The sequence below is a fragment of the Nymphalis io genome, chromosome 18 (genome assembly GCF_905147045.1).
Source record: "Nymphalis io chromosome 18, ilAglIoxx1.1, whole genome shotgun sequence".
NCBI classification, from domain to species: Eukaryota; Metazoa; Arthropoda; class Insecta; order Lepidoptera; family Nymphalidae; genus Nymphalis; species Nymphalis io.
Genome location: NC_065905.1, coordinates 9,014,798 through 9,031,020, shown reverse-complemented (window position 1 = coordinate 9,031,020; position 16,223 = coordinate 9,014,798). Strand labels below are relative to the sequence as shown.

General features: G+C 37.8%; 1 protein-coding gene across 1 annotated transcript in view; it reads left to right on the top strand.

Annotated features, from left to right (window-relative positions):
* The window catches only part of LOC126775690 (fatty acid synthase-like), a 38,507-nt gene extending 26,603 nt beyond the window's left edge, over window positions 1-11,904 (top strand). The window contains exons 24-38 of the mRNA XM_050497753.1: window positions 587-737; window positions 1,136-1,307; window positions 1,719-1,831; window positions 2,295-2,456; window positions 2,623-2,751; window positions 3,265-3,344; window positions 4,350-4,505; window positions 4,737-4,988; window positions 5,103-5,256; window positions 5,436-5,643; window positions 9,435-9,585; window positions 9,710-9,887; window positions 10,548-10,724; window positions 10,999-11,101; window positions 11,336-11,904. Coding sequence (XP_050353710.1) covers window positions 587-737; window positions 1,136-1,307; window positions 1,719-1,831; window positions 2,295-2,456; window positions 2,623-2,751; window positions 3,265-3,344; window positions 4,350-4,505; window positions 4,737-4,988; window positions 5,103-5,256; window positions 5,436-5,643; window positions 9,435-9,585; window positions 9,710-9,887; window positions 10,548-10,724; window positions 10,999-11,101; window positions 11,336-11,904 — 2,755 coding nt within the window. The remainder of the gene's footprint in view (window positions 1-586; window positions 738-1,135; window positions 1,308-1,718; window positions 1,832-2,294; window positions 2,457-2,622; window positions 2,752-3,264; window positions 3,345-4,349; window positions 4,506-4,736; window positions 4,989-5,102; window positions 5,257-5,435; window positions 5,644-9,434; window positions 9,586-9,709; window positions 9,888-10,547; window positions 10,725-10,998; window positions 11,102-11,335) is intronic.
* The last annotated feature ends 4,319 nt before the right edge of the window (window positions 11,905-16,223 follow it).

Genomic DNA, 16,223 nt, shown 5'->3' with positions numbered 1-16,223 from the left:
GAAGAGCTTTTAAATGATCGTAAAAGTGTGAATTCGGTTATAAAATATGTAGTTTTTGTATTAAAAAATATAAGTGAAAAATCGACAGGACAGTTAAGTCAGTCAACTAGATTCTGATAAAATTGGATTCATTTTATTTCCTCGTTCCTGTTAATGTTTCACGACTTACCAAAAGCATTTTCTCCTAATGAGAAGAAGATTGGGAGCATATTCTACCATGCTGTTCCAATTTGGTTTGGTGGATACACATGTGGCAGAATTTCATTCGATGCGCAGTTTTCCTTCACCACTGAGCACGAAATTAATTAAAAATCGAAATTAAGTCCATAAAAACTTAATTCCGTAATCTGTCACACGTTCCATCCATTGGACCATCTCTGCTTATATAATATACTAGTTTCCTCCCGCGGCTACACCCGCTTGTGAGGGAGGGGACAACGTGTATGTAAAATTTCATGATGATCAGTTGAGTAGTTAAAACGTAACAAACAATAAACCAATAAGAAACCCACTTTTACATTTATGGTATTAGTAAGGATTTCCATTATTATATAAATCGTTTTTAATTTCAAATATACTTGTTTAGTGGTAACCGAGTTATGGGCATTGTAAAGAACAGCGGTTTGACGAACATGGTGTTGGTAGATAAAACGCTATCATGGGGCATCCCTGATGAATGGACCTTCGAAGAGGCTGCCACTGTCCCTGTGGCTTACACGACTGCATATTATGCTTTGGTATGTTAGTTATTCATATTAAATAAATTAACTATTTGTATATTTAGTATATAGTTTGCCGGATATAGGCCATATGGTAATATAACTTCCGCCCATAGACATTGACGCCTTAAGAAATATTAACCAATCCTCAATATCACCAATGCGCCACAAACACAAGTCCACATTATATTTATTACAATCTATATAGTCTCTTAGCGAATATCATCAGCCTTATTTAACAATGTTTTCTAACATCACATTTTAATTTCTTGATTTCAGATACTTTTAATGCAAAATTAAAATCTTATATTAATAACGAAAACTATACTAACTTTTTGCCTTTGAAAGTTAGTGATAATATAAATTAACTAGTTAGTTTACCTTAAATTCATTTAACATGAAATTCATTTAACCAGGTAATGGTAGGCCAGATCCAAAGAGGAGAATCAATCTTGATCCACGCTGGTTCTGGTGGTGTTGGTCAAGCAGCTATCAACGTTGCTCTTTCCTTCGGATGCGAAGTGTTCACTACTGTTAGTACTGAAGAGAAACGACTGTTTATCAAGAAACTCTACCCGCAGCTTAAAGGTAACATTGAATTTCAATATACTCTTATTGGACTACTTTAATTCTCTAGATCATTGTGACAAATAAATACTTATATTTATTAACGAGATATTAAGAAGATTCATATATTATATGCATTTTTGTTAATTAGTATTCAGTTTCAAGGCTACATAAAAAGTTATAGTTATTGGAAACAATAATGATAATAAACGTATAAAAATAAAGACAAGACAATTACAGTAAACAAATGAAATTAATTGTGAATTTACAAAAGGCGGCCTTATCGCTAAAGAGTAATCTCTTCCAGGCAACCTTTGGGTAGAGGAAACGGTTTATGTGAGTGTAAAAGTGTACGAAAAATTCGATATGAAAATAATTGCAGTTTTTTATCTAGAGATCCTAGGTGTAAAATGTCTAACGTTTGCTTCCCAGACAGCCATATAGGCAATTCTCGCGACACATCCTTCGAAGACATGATCAGGAAAGAAACAAACGGAAAGGGAGTGGATTTGGTTCTCAATTGTCTTTCAGATGAGAGATTACAGGTATTTTGAAACATTTATTTACTATTTATTTTGGAAATTATATATTACAATTCTGTCAAGCCTATATATGTATATGTATAATCTATTTTGTATAGGTATCTCACCCAAGTTGTTATGCTAATTGATGTGAGCGTCATAAGAGTTTTATTTTAAATATGAATTAGGCGTAAGTGACTTAAAAGATTTAAAAGATCATGGTTTTTCGCTTTGAAGGCAAGACTTCAAGTTTATTCCACCACCCTGCTCCAATACGATTTGGTGGATACAAATTATTTGGTGGAGCACGAAATTAATTATAAACACTAATTAAGCGAATGTTAAATTAGTGGTGCTTGTCTGGGTTTAAACCTACGATCATCGGTTAAAATTCACGCGTTCTAACCACTGGGCTATCTCGGATCCACCTGCTTAAGCGTCTAGATAAATAGTTTGTTAAATGAAATAAGCTGTATGAATTATTTAGGCTTCGATACGCTCTCTCGGAAATCGCGGTCGATTTCTCGAGATTGGAAAGTTTGACATCAACAACAATGAGCCCGTCGGCATGCACAATCTCCTCAAGGAGATCTCGTTCCACGGAATTATGTTGGACTACGTCCTCAACGAAGGCGATGAATTTAGAGAGGTAATATTTTGTTGTGCTTATTATATAAAAAATAAGTTATAATGTTTATGAATGTTTATCTTTGTAATTATTAACTTCATATTTTATTTACTTTGTAAACATATTTACAATAAATTAATAACTAACAAAATTAAATTGCCCTATGCATATGTATCATTTCGAATAGAATCTTCGAGATCTTTTATTATCTGGTATCCAAAGTGGCATTGTTCGTCCGCTCACGCACTGCTCTTTCGAGAAGAGCCAAATCGAGTACGCATTCAGATACATGGCCGCTGGGAAACATATTGGAAAGGTGAGCACTAAAATAATTTAATTCTATTTTAAACAATAATATTATAAAGTGTACATATATTTCTTCTATAGATAGTCAGATAAAATTAAATAGAATTTGTCACAGACATTAGCCAATCATATTCTAGCATGAATGCTATGAATTTTGATACATAATTCATTAGATTCCTCAAGACTTTCAGCGCCAGCCCTGGTCCTTTATCAAGGTAGAGTGAGATTGTCTTTTCGCCACTTTTGGTCGACGCGTTCACTTTACATAATTTAATAAATTTCATTTAAATAATATAAATAATAAAAAACACATTTATAAAAATCAAACAATGCTTATGTACCCCTCGAAATTGTTTTTGACATTTTCACCTTGATACCTGGTGCCTAGACCGATCGTTCCTCTCGCTCAACTACAGGGCCATCGCCGTTGAAAATTTTGCCGTTGTAGTGTTTTGGGATTAACTTACCATCCACTGGACCACGATTCGTAAGTAAAAGTATGTAATACAATAATATGTTCTAGGTGATCATTAAAATTCGTGATGAAGAAAAAAGTAGCCGTCATACAAAACTACAGAGTATACCCATCGATGCTGTTCCTAGGTACGATACTAACGATTGAGATAATAATAATAACGTCCTCCTGACCGATTACGGCTACGATGGCCAATCACAAGAGAGATAAGTCAACTGCGTAGGATATATTATAGTGCATAAGTGTGTACGCAAAAACACAGGTGCACTCTCTTTTCCCTGACTCTCATAATTCGAGGGGACGGCAATCCAACACGACCAGAATGAGTTCAGGCGCAGGACCAACTTTACGTGCTTTCCGAGGCTTTCCGGACTGCTACTGAGAATTTTCGACAGAAAAACCCAATAACTTTTTATTGGCCCGACCTGGGATTTGAACCCAGGACCTCGGAGTCTGTGGTCTTATATCAAGCCACTAGATCAACGAGGCAGCCAACGATTAAGATTATAAGCAATTAATCATCAATGTTAATTATAAATAATTCATAAATGTTATTATTATTATTATTATTGATTAATTGAATTAGAATTCGTTTTTATGGTTTATATGGGGGAAACCGATTGGAGCTATGCTCGCGATTTTTTTATAGTTCGATACGACTCTTTACGACCTATTATACGTTGATGTTACTTATATGTCTGACTGTCATTAATTTTTTTTTTGGCACAAACATGCATTGAAAAATTATATATAGAAAATACATAAATACAATTATAATAATTAAAATAAGTTCTGGAATAATACAAGCTAACAGGTAAAGAATGAATTAATAATTACTAAGAAAATAATCTCTCATTAAATGCATTAATGCGTACAACAATAATTACAAGACCAAAGACAACACACAATACTATTGTGAAGCGAGAATTTAATCTAATATTTTTTTCATAATCAGTAACCGTTTCAGAGATTTCTGATACTCTAACTGTCTCAGTGCTCTACTATCACTATAACATAATTGCGTGTTTCCGTAATATTTTTATCTATTTACTTATTCGATCGATAGCGCCATTAAATGAGTGTCGTTAAAGCGTCTTCCGTAGAATCTTGACTAAATTTGATGATTGCTATAGATACATGTGTCATGAAGATTTAGTCTACATTGTGGTTGGGGGTCTCGGGGGTTTTGGTCTGGAGCTTGCTGACTGGCTCATCATGAGAGGAGCCAGGAAAGTGTTGTTCAGCTCCAGTCGAGGAATCACTAATGGTTACCAGTCATCGCGATTGAGGTAAGTGATTTTAATTAATCGGATTTTTAATTGGAAAGACGATTTAGATTTCTTTCAATCATATGGAATTGTTAGTTTCTGCTATCGTAAAAAAATTATGTGGAACCCATTCCGCATTAAATAAAAAATTATTCGCCTTTAAATTTTTCGTACTAATTAAAAAATACTTTGCTATGACAAATGCAAATGTTTATGTTAAATATTTTGTGTGACAAACGTATCTTTCAATAGAGCGTGGGCGGGCTATGGGGCCGATGTTCAAATTTCAACTCATGATGTCACAACGGAGGAAGGATGTGAAAAAATTTTGAAGATGGCGAACGCTATGGGAGAAGTTGAGGCGATATTCAACTTAGCAGTGATATTGAAAGATTCCATCTTCGAAAACCAGACTCCAGCCTCTTTTATGACATCGTTTGCACCCAAAGCACTGGCAACAATGTATTTGGATAAGCTTTCAAAGAAATTATGCCCTAAGTTAAAGTAAGTAAACTACATATCATTTGTAATTGCGTTAATTGTATATATACATAATAATGTTCAATTCTATCTTAAAATTAATTAATTTATTAACAAAAATCAATTCTTGTGCACCAGGAACTTCGTCATATTCTCATCTATTACTTGCGGTCGTGGAAACGCTGGTCAGGCCAACTATGGTTTTTCTAACTCCGTGATAGAGAGGATCTGCGAGTCGAGAAAGACGCTCGGTTTCCCGGCGCTGGCAGTACAGTGGGGTACCATCAGGGACGTGAGTGTTGCAATATAGTGGTTAACATTTCTTACAATGCCAATGTCTATGGGCGTTGGTGACCACTTACCATCAGGCGGCCCATTTGCTCGTCCACCGATCTATACTAAAATATCACATAATTTTATTTGCCAAAATAATAGATTGAAAATAATAGAATATTTTTGCATTTCTTAAAGGTGGGTTTGGTAGCGGACATGCAAGAAGGCCAAGATGTCGATCTAGAATTCTGTGGAACTTTCCAACAGAGCCTTTCCTCCTGCCTCCTAACTCTGGACAAGTTCTTGAAACAGGATGCCGTGGTAGTATCGTCGATGATTGTAGCTAAAAAGAAGGCAGGATGCTATGGATACGGAGGCAACGTTGATTCAGTTGCACAGATTCTGGGTAAAAAAAAAGAATATAATAATAATAATAACATATTCTTTTTATGTAAGAATAATTGATTCATATGGTTAATACAATTTGAAAAGTGATTATGTATCCATACTATACTTCAATCAACAGCCAATCGTTGTCCACTGCTGAACATAGGCCTCTCCCAAGGTGCGCCAAAGCTCCCTGTCCTCCGCCTTCCGCATCCAGTTGGTGCCCGCCACCTTCTTAAGGTCGTCGGTCCACCTGGCTGGAGGGCGCCCTACGCTGCGCTTGCCGATTCGCGGTCTCCACTCTAGGACTCGTCTGCTCCAACGGCCATCGGTCCTACGACATACGTGACCAGCCCACTGCCACTTCAGCCTGCTAATTTTGCAAGCTATGTCGGTGACTCCGGTTCTTTTCCGGATAATCTCATTTCTGATCTTATCCTTCAAAGATACTCCGAGCACAGCTCGCTCCATAGCACGCTGAGCGACTTTGAATTTGTGGACTAGTCCCGCAGTTAGTGTCCACGTTTCGGCACCGTATGTCATGGCAGGTAAGACGCATTGGTTGAAGACTTTCGTCTTCAAACATTGCGGTATAGACGACTTGAGGACTTGACGAAGGTTGCCAAATGCTGCCCATCCCAAGCGAATTCTTCGATCGGCTTCCTACTCGAAGTTGTTCCTACCGATTTGTATAATCTGTCCTAGGTAGGTATATTCACTAACAACTTCGAGAGGTTTGCCCTCGACGTATATCGGTCCCGGCACGACATGCCTATTGAACATGACCTTGGTCTTGTCCAAGTTCATGCCGAGACCGACACACCGGGAAGACTCGCCTAGGCTACGCAGCATTTCGGTGAGTTGTTCCAGCGACTCTGCTATGATGACGATATCGTCGGCAAATCGAAGGTGTGAGATGTACTCGCCGTTTACATTGACTCCATACCTAGTCCAATCCAGCGTTTTGAAAACGTCTTCCAACGCGTTGGTGAACAGTTTCGGGGATATTACATCCCCCTGTCTCACCCCTCTGCGCAATTGGATCGCCTTCGTCTTACAGTCCTGGATGTGGACAGTCATTGTAGCGGCGTTGTACAGACATCTCAGTACCTCGATATATCTCCAATCGATATGACATCTCTGCAATGAGTCGAGCACTGCCCAGGTTTCGATGGAGTCGAAGGCTTTCTCGTAGTCCACAAATGCCATACACAGCGGCTGATTGTACTCTTCGGTCTTCTGCACAATCTGCCGAACAGTATGGATGTGGTCCACGGTGCTGTAGCCTGATCGAAAGCCGGCTTGCTCTGGGGGCTGGAACTCGTCAAGTCGTCTGGCGAGACGGTTCGTGACGACTCTTGAGAACAGCTTATACACGTGACTCAGGAGGGAGATTGGTCTGTAGTTTTTCAAGAGGGTTTTATCACCTTTCTTGAAAAACAGTACCACCTCACTCCCGCTCCACGTTTCCGGGGTCTTGCCATGTTGGATGACGGAATTAAAGAGGCTTGCTAGCTCTTTCAGGACCGGAGTCCCGCCTGCCTTAAGCAACTCTGTTGTGATTCCGTCATCTCCCGGAGATTTGTTGTTTTTAAGCTGTTCTAGAGCCGCCCTAATCTCTCCTTGGTCAACGACCGGGAGCTCCTCGGAGTAATGGCGCATAAGAGGGGCGCGCTGGTCATCAATACTGATTCCCATGGGTTTATCCGATCTTGAAGAGAACAACTGCCCATAAAACCTCTCTACTTCTCCGATAATCTCAGGCCTAGAGGTAACGACCCCACCATTTTCAGTTTTAAGTTTTGTCAGACGCGGCCTCCCAAACTTGCGAGCGAACACTTTCGATCCCCGATTTTGCTCAATCGCAGCCTTGATGGCACGGGTATTGGAGCGTCGGAGATCGCGTCGCGTCAGCGTTTTTATTGTTCGGTTTAGGCCTTATCTGACAAAAACGATGGTAGTTCTCGTCGTTTTCTCATGAGCTCGAGTGTCTCAGCAGAGAGTTTTGGTGCGTTGTCTCTTCTCTGTGGCGGAAAACACTTGCGGGATGTGTTTTGCAGTATTTTGACCAGCGTGTCGGTTCTCTCATCAATGCTGCTTATGGTTTCCAACGCGGTGAATTGATTTTGAAGTTCCATTTGGAACTTTTCGGAGCCTTGAGCAGCTTGGAGCATGGTAGGTCGGAGAGTAGACCTCATCATTCTCGATCTTTCGGCTTTTAAGTTGATATTTAGAGTGCCTCGAACCAAGCGGTGATCACTTCCGGTATTAAACCTGTTGATCACTGAAACATCTCTAAATATGTGCCTTTTATTCGAGATGATAAAGTCTATCTCGTTCCTTGTCACGTTATCGGGGCTTCGCCAGGTCCACCTCCTCTGAGGCTTCTTTTGAAAGAAAGAATTCATCAAAAAAAGCCCCTGCGCTTCGAGGAAGTTTACCAGCATTTGCCCCCTGTGATTTCTGCAGCCCAAGCCGTAAGGTCCGACTTTCGATTCACCGCTATCTTGTACTCCCACTTTAGCATTAAAGTCTCCCATAACAACATTGTAGTGGGCCCTCGAGGTGTCGTTGAGGGCCTTTGCGATGTCCTCGTACATCGCTTCGACCACATCATCAGAGTATGTCGAAGTTGGCGCATATACCTGTACAACCTTCAGGGAGTACCTGTCGGAAAGTTTTAGGACAAGGTACGCTACCCGGTTCGACACACTACTGATTTCCACAATGCTGCTAATGAGATCCTTTTTGACTAGAAAACCGACACCACCCTGGGAGAGGTTATCACCTTCGCGGAAGTAGAGTAAGTTACCGGACTCTAGAGTTATCGTGTCCTCCCCCTGTCTTCGGACTTCAGATAACCCCAGTATATGCCAGTTTATATGACTTAACTCTACTTCTAATTCGGCGAGGTGATGGTCCAGCCTCATCGAGCGTCCATTATACGTTGCCATTTTCAGTCGTTTTATACGGTAGCCTGCCGTGAACCGGTGATTCTTAGCACCCCCTGCCCTGCCGATACCGCGACCGCTACCTTGGTCGGGCCTAGCGGGCTTGCCGGTAACTGGGGGCCTTTTTTTGGGCACATCTGCCATTTAGGGAGGTGGTTTGCCCATACTCGCCGCGCTGGGCAGGCGTGTTGGCGAGCGCAGTAGGGGGTAAGATGTTTATGGGAGGGGGGACGCTGCTGCCCATCCCCCCTTTTCCCCGTCCCTCAGTCGCCTCTTACGACACCCACGGGATGAGATTGGGGGAGTACTATTCTAAGCCGGTACTCCACGGCTATATAATATAATTAATGTGTACTATACTTAGTACACATTAATTTAATTCTAGGATGTTGTTGGTACCCAAACGAAGTCTTGCCTGTAAGGATTGTTTATTGAAAGCCCTGACCAGTGTCGAGTGGCTAGACCACTGGAGTGAATAAGCAAGAAACTATAGTAAAATATCGAAATATTGTTAACGACCTTGAAACCCACGCTCACACACCCCCACAGCTACCCGTTTTTGTACTTATATCAATTCTACAATTAAATATTTATAAAACTAGTAGCTTAACTGTTTAAGTGGCGGTGAATCCACTCTTCTCACTAATATATTTAGGATGTTGTTGGTACCCAAACGAAGTCTTGCCTGTAAGGATTGTTTATTGAAAGCCCTGACCAGTGTCGAGTGGCTAGACCACTGGAGTGAATAAGCAAGAAACTATAGTAAAATATCGAAATATTGTTAACGACCTTGAAACCCACGCTCACACACCCCCACAGCTACCCGTTTTTGTACTTATATCAATTCTTGTCCGAATAGGTATTAAGGACCTCAAAAAAGTGTCTCCTCGAGTATCTCTCGCTGAACTGGGTATGGACAGTATGATGGCAGTAGAGATCAAACAGACCTTACAGCGGGAATTCGAGATATTCCTGTCAGCTCCAGATATCAGAAAATTGACATTTGGAAGGTACAGCTATAACATAAATGTTTTATCTGAAAACATAATATGATCTACTAAAAAATTATGTTATGAATAAAGCAAAAAAAAAAGACAATTTTTCATGTCAGAATCATTTTAAATATACCAACAGGTTGAAAGAACTATCAGCTCAAAAACAAGCGAAAGCATCTACATCAGTGTCAGTACATCTAGGCCGGCCTGAAAATGCGATTGGACTCCAAGTGTTCATTAGAAACTTAGGTGATGAAAACTTAGCCTCGAAACCTTTTATATACATGCCATCTGTGATCAGCCATTTAGAGCTATTGGTAAGATGCAATTTATATCCATCTAATATGTACCTGTAACATAATATCTATAACATACATACATATTATGTTGTAGCATTATTTAAAAAAAAAATTTAGCTCGTCTGGGTAGGTACCATCCACTCATTAGATATTCTACCACAAAACAGCAGTACTTGGTATTGTTGTGATTTGAATTTCGTGGCGCATTGGCGATGTTAGCGATGGTTAACATTTCTTACAATGCCGATGTCTATGGGCGTTGGTGACCACTTACCGTTAGGTGGCCCATATGTTCTTCCGCCTACCTATTGTATAAATATATATACATATTTTGTATGCAATTGTATAATATTACGAGTATGTGGCATTTTTATTGCTATACTTTCAAAACAGGGCTATTGGTTAGAACACACACATGAATGTTTGGGTTCAAACCGAGACCGCACCGTTGAGTTTTCAAATGTTTAGTTTGTATCTATAATCGTGCATGGCGAAAGAAAACATCGTGAGAAAACCTACGTGTCAGTTAAAGCGTAGTGGAATATGCTCCAAAACTTAACCTTAAAAAGGAATGACGCCTTAGTATTAAGACATTTACAGGCTGTTGTTTATCATTATGACTTCAATACTATATATTTTAATTATTAGATATTAAAAATAAACATATTTTATTTACAGACCAATATATCAGATCATGAAAAGGAGTTGATAATGTTCATGCTGCCCGGCCTAGAAGGTTGTGCTGCGAGAATGGTGCCTTTATGTTGTAGTCTTAAAATCAAGATTTGCGTCCTGCAGTTTGGCAACGAAGAGAAGCGGGATACCTTAGACACTTTGGTGAATAGATTACATAAGGTATGGATCATATGAGCATATTAAAATTTGTATCTTCTATTATTTATGCGAACCGGCTGCGAGTCACTAAAGTGATGAATAGAATAAGATTTTTATCTCATATTTTTTAATCAAGTATTATGTAAAGAGTGCTTTTGGCTGGCGATAAATACGCTTATTGAACTGACTGTATTGCTTTTTGCGACTACCCAAAAGATGACAGTGTTTGTCTTAAAATTTGAGCTATTGTGGTAACTTGAAATCGACATATGATGTTTTTTTTGTTTTGTTTTAGACGATGAAATCAATATTAACTCTTAAAAGTTCGTTAATACTCCTTGGATACAGTTTTGGTACTTTGCCTATGTTGAAATTGGCGAGCATTTTAGAAAACGAAGGTGTGTATCTTAAAATATTTCGATGTTTAAGTCGATTTGGTATTAACACTTGGCTAAAAAATTATTACAAATAAAATATGTATAAAATAAGTATTCGTGTACTTAAATAATCTCTATACATAAATAATTTAAAAAAAAATAGAATTTCCTGGCTTCTCTCAAATCGTTTGTTTTAATTTCGTTATTAAGCTTAATATTCAAAGAACTGAAACTGAAGTATTCTTAAACTTTCAGGTCACGATGCCACAATATTTTGCTTAGACGGCAGTCCGGATTACCTCTACAGAATAATGACCTCGTCCGTCACAAGCGACACTGAGTTACAAAACAGCCTAATAAGTCATATAATCGAAATAATTTCACCAAAAAATAAAATCAGCGACACACTCGTGATGGAACTGAAAGAAATCGAATCGTACGAAGAGAGGATTAAATACGCTATAAAAGTGTGTCCAACTCAACAGAACTATTCGGATAATTTCTTAAAATCAATTATAAATGCGAGTTTCGACCGTATAAAAATGATCCTCAATCAAGTCGAGATAAAGAAGGTCAAGGCTCCAATAGTTCTATTGCGTCCGAAAAAAAATCCCCCATTCTTGGTGATCGAAGAGAATTACGGCTTAGACAAACTAACGGAAGGCCACGTGACGGTACATCTCGTCGAATGTAACCATGTCAGTATAGTTGAGAATAAGGATTGTGCGAATATTATTAATAGTGTGTTAGCACAAGATCGAGGAAAGATTAACAAGGATGCAATAGCAAGTGGAATCAAAAAGCAACTGTCAGTGGAAATATAATTATGATGTGTGATGTAATAAATGCTTGTTAGTCATTAATTTTTTATTTATTTAAAAAGCAACCGTCTGTAAAGTTACCACAGTCAAATTTCTCTTTACCTTTTTAAGGACAAATGTTTAAGGATTATAGCCTTTTCTACCTTTACTTTACTTGGTGGTAGCACTTTGTGCAAGCCTGTCTAGATAGGTACTACCCACTCATCACATAGTTACCGGAAATCAGTAATACTTAGTGTTGTTGTGTTCCGGTTTGATGAATGCCAGGGAGACAAGGCAAAGATCATAACATCTTAGTTCCCAAGGTTTGTAGCGCATTGGCGATGAAGAAATAATTAATATTTCTTATAGCACCAATGTGTGTGTAATATAGTTGTGAAGGCCCATTTTTGTCTACATATTTCATGTAAAAAAAATGAAGTTTTGTTAATTTTGTTATATGTATGTACAAGTCTGATAAAATATAAAATCTCAAAAACCCGTTAATAAAGTCGTACCTCTTATTAAGTACAAAGTAACTTCGATTCATCAAAGAAACATCAAAGTACGATTTTTACCTCGTTAAAGACACAAAGACTTTAGGACCAACATTAATCATTTCGAGTTTCTTTATTTTGTATCGAGCTGGTCATTAATCACAATGAAATTGAATTATAGCTGTTTTGCGGTAGACGTGGCCACAATAGACAATAGGGCTTTTTGCCTTTTGTCGATTTTGTTTTTTTTTCTTTCACAATTAGCTTTGTTTTAGAGAAATGTCAACCGGTTGAATAATTTTAAAGGGTTATCATTCTATAAAATGCGTTCATTATTCAAATATTGAGAACAATGTTTGAAAAGGAAATAGCCTCAATTATTATAGATCACATAACAAAACGAAATTAATGGTCGTGAGTTTAAATCCGGCCCAGGCGCACAGCACTGCTATCCACGTGTTTTTGGACTAATAATTAATCTTGTGCTGGGAAATTTTGAGTAATATGATAAAATTAATTACATGCTTTTATTTATCCTGATCACAGTAATTTTACATCCAGACAAGTAAAATAAGAGTACTTAAAAGAAAAAGGTTTATTAAAAGAATTTACTATTAAATAAAATCGATACATATATACTATAAATATTGAGTAATATACATAAAACCTTGAGTTTCATTAAAGCAATATATATAATTTTGGTATTATTATAATAATTCGGATAAGCGAACGTCATGCCGTCACGGCATGTGAGTCTGACCACGAAGACGCGCCAACAGATCTTCTACATGGAAAATATTTGTACATTTTATCGTCACGACTTAATTTTATGTACTTACTGAATATGATAGCCCGTTTTATAGTTCACCATGGTTTACATGATTTATTTGCATAAGACATGCGTTTATTTACCCTTAATGTATTATATTGTAAGTATATTTACCTTCTCCTCAAAAGGGAGAGGAGGCCTTAGCCCAGCAGTCGGACATTAACAGGCTGTTACTGTTACGCTTAAAGAGTAAACTCGTTCTTGTTGAGTGGAGTCGTGCGTCAGAGCTGATGCTCACATATTTTTTTAATTACTTATGTATAGAATATATATGTACCTATATCATTACGTATTTAAATTTATCGTACTTGTGTTGTCGTTGTTATGTAATTTGACGAAATAATTACTTAACAACGGCAAAACTAATTTAATCGAATAAAAAAAACACACGCGTATTAAAAATGACAACCCCAGTACAAAAAAACAGGTTGTAATTAAAATAAAAAGGAAATAAACCAAAGAAAACGAAATATATGCAATACAATATTAATTCGAAATAAATTTTCCGTTGGACTTTATTTATCGTTGGACCGTTGGTCCTGTACCTGAAATCTTTCCGGTCGTGTCGGATTGCAACTGTGTTTGCGCACACATGTGTATATGTCCTGCGCAGTTGGTTAATCTCTATTGAGAGTGGCTGCCGTGGCCGAAATCGGTCGGCGTAAGCGATGTAAGCGATGGTTAACATTTCTTACAATGGATACTGGCGTGATATGGTGACTACTTACCATCAGGTGGCCAATATGCTTGTCCACCTACCTATACTATGAAAAAAAAATATTATAGTGCGCATGTATTTCTGCACGTACTTGGATGTCGTGTATGTAAGCTAATACTAAGACCATACAGTTATTTTGAAAAAAACAACTCTTATTCCGATTTATATTATTTATTTCAAGTCACTATTCCCGTGTTTGTTCGAAATTTTTTTCCAACTCACGCCATTTTTGTCTTGACGTCATTGTCTGAAGTCTTAAAACAAAATATCACTTCTCATAATAATATAAACTATATGTAAATGCACTTACCTGTTCTCTTACAAAAATTCTTTCACCAAAGGTTGTCTGTGAGAGATCGCTATAAGCGAGAAGACCGCCTTTGCGCACCATTTTTAATTTTTCTTTTTCTTTTATTGTTTTCTATTTCTCTTATCTTATTTATATGTTGTGAAACAAGTGTTAAATAAATAAATAAATAAACAAATAATAAACTCATTATTTAGTTTACAAACCGTTATTATTGAATTATTGAAGCATTGTAAATTCCTAACAAATAATTACAATTGTTACTTTTTTGGATAACGATTAATAAATTATCCTAACAATACGTACTAACAATACATAGTTTTCCGCTGTCGTTAATACGAGACCAAAGGTCATACAAATACATCATATAATATTAAAAGCTAAACCAACGTAATCATCTTTGCAATTAAGAAGTAACAATAAAAAAAAATAATCTCTTTATATTCACAGAATATCTTTCTGACAATGTATAACACGCATATTCTAATATTATAATAATGTTCTCCGGACCGATTTCGCCTACAGCGGCGAATCTCAAGAGAGATAAGCCAACTGCGCAGGACATATAGTACACAAGTGTGTGCGCAAACACAGGTACACTTAACTCGCCAATGCGTGCAAACCAACCTTGGGAACTGAGATGTTATGTCCCTTGTGCCTGTAGTTACATTGGCTCACTCACCCTTCAAACCGGAACGCAACAATACAGAGTATTACTGCTTAGCGGTAGAATATTTGATGAGTGGGTGGTACCCACCCAGACGGGCTTGCACAAAGCCCTACCACCAGGTATAAAGTCTAAAATTACGTAACTAATTCAACACAATAATTATGTTAATTATTATTTTACTCAGTGCTTACATAATATATTAATGAAAATGTAATTACTGGTACAACTATACAAATAAAAAAAAAAGAAGTTTCTAACTGTGATTTCAAAATAACTGCCTCTATTAAATTTAATGTTTTTTATAGTGTAGGTAGGTGGACGAGCACATGGGCCACCTGATGGTAAGCGGTCACTAACGCCCATGGACATTGACATTGTAAGAATTGTTAACCATCGCTTACATCGCCAATGCGTCGTCAAATTTGGAAACTAAGATGTTATGTTCTTTGTGCCTGTAATTACACTTGGCTCACTCACACTTCAAACCAGAACATAATAATACCAAGTAGTGCTGTTTTGCGGTAGAATATATGATGAGTGGGTGATACCTACCCAGACGAGCTTGCACAAAGCACCTTTGTAACCGTTCAGCACCAACGAGAGGTCTCCATGCGGCACATTCCATTGGGGTGTGATGCACCGTGTATTATAATATTAAAATTTCAAGGCATAGCATTTCTCTACCGTATGTTGGATGGTGTGTGGGACCGCGCTGCGTTGTGATACATCACCGTCGCTTCGCATTCTATCTTGTCCAGTCATTACCTGCGTAAGTCAGAAGGACTAGTCGGTTTTGTCTCATCCAGGCTTCAAAGGCAGTAAGGATAGCTCCGACGACGCATTTCTGCGCGTACCGTTTATCGCGGAACCGGTTGCGCCATGTCACTAAAACACTTCAATATTTCCGTCGCTTCAATGCCGCGAGCGCACTCGTAAGGAGGAGGATGCGGGTTTGCTGATAAACTCTCATATAATAATAATAATAATAATAATAATAAAAATTTATTGCTTCAGATAGGTCGTACATTACAAAGTAACTCTTAAGAAAAAACGTACATATTTTTATGAGATACAAATTATTCATACTGGACACATTTTTCTAATTTACCACTCTTTTTCATTGACGACCGTATCGCAATTGGTTGCAAGCTCAGCTATGTGCTGTGCTATGCCCAGCGCTGATTTTCAGCTTGCTCCTTCTATATTCAGTTGATTTAGTTGAGAGCGCCGCACCGTTCCGTATCATATTAAAATATAATGAAATCAAAAAAAACAAAAACTGATATAAAAGCAAGTAAAAGAAAAACCAGTGACATAATTAT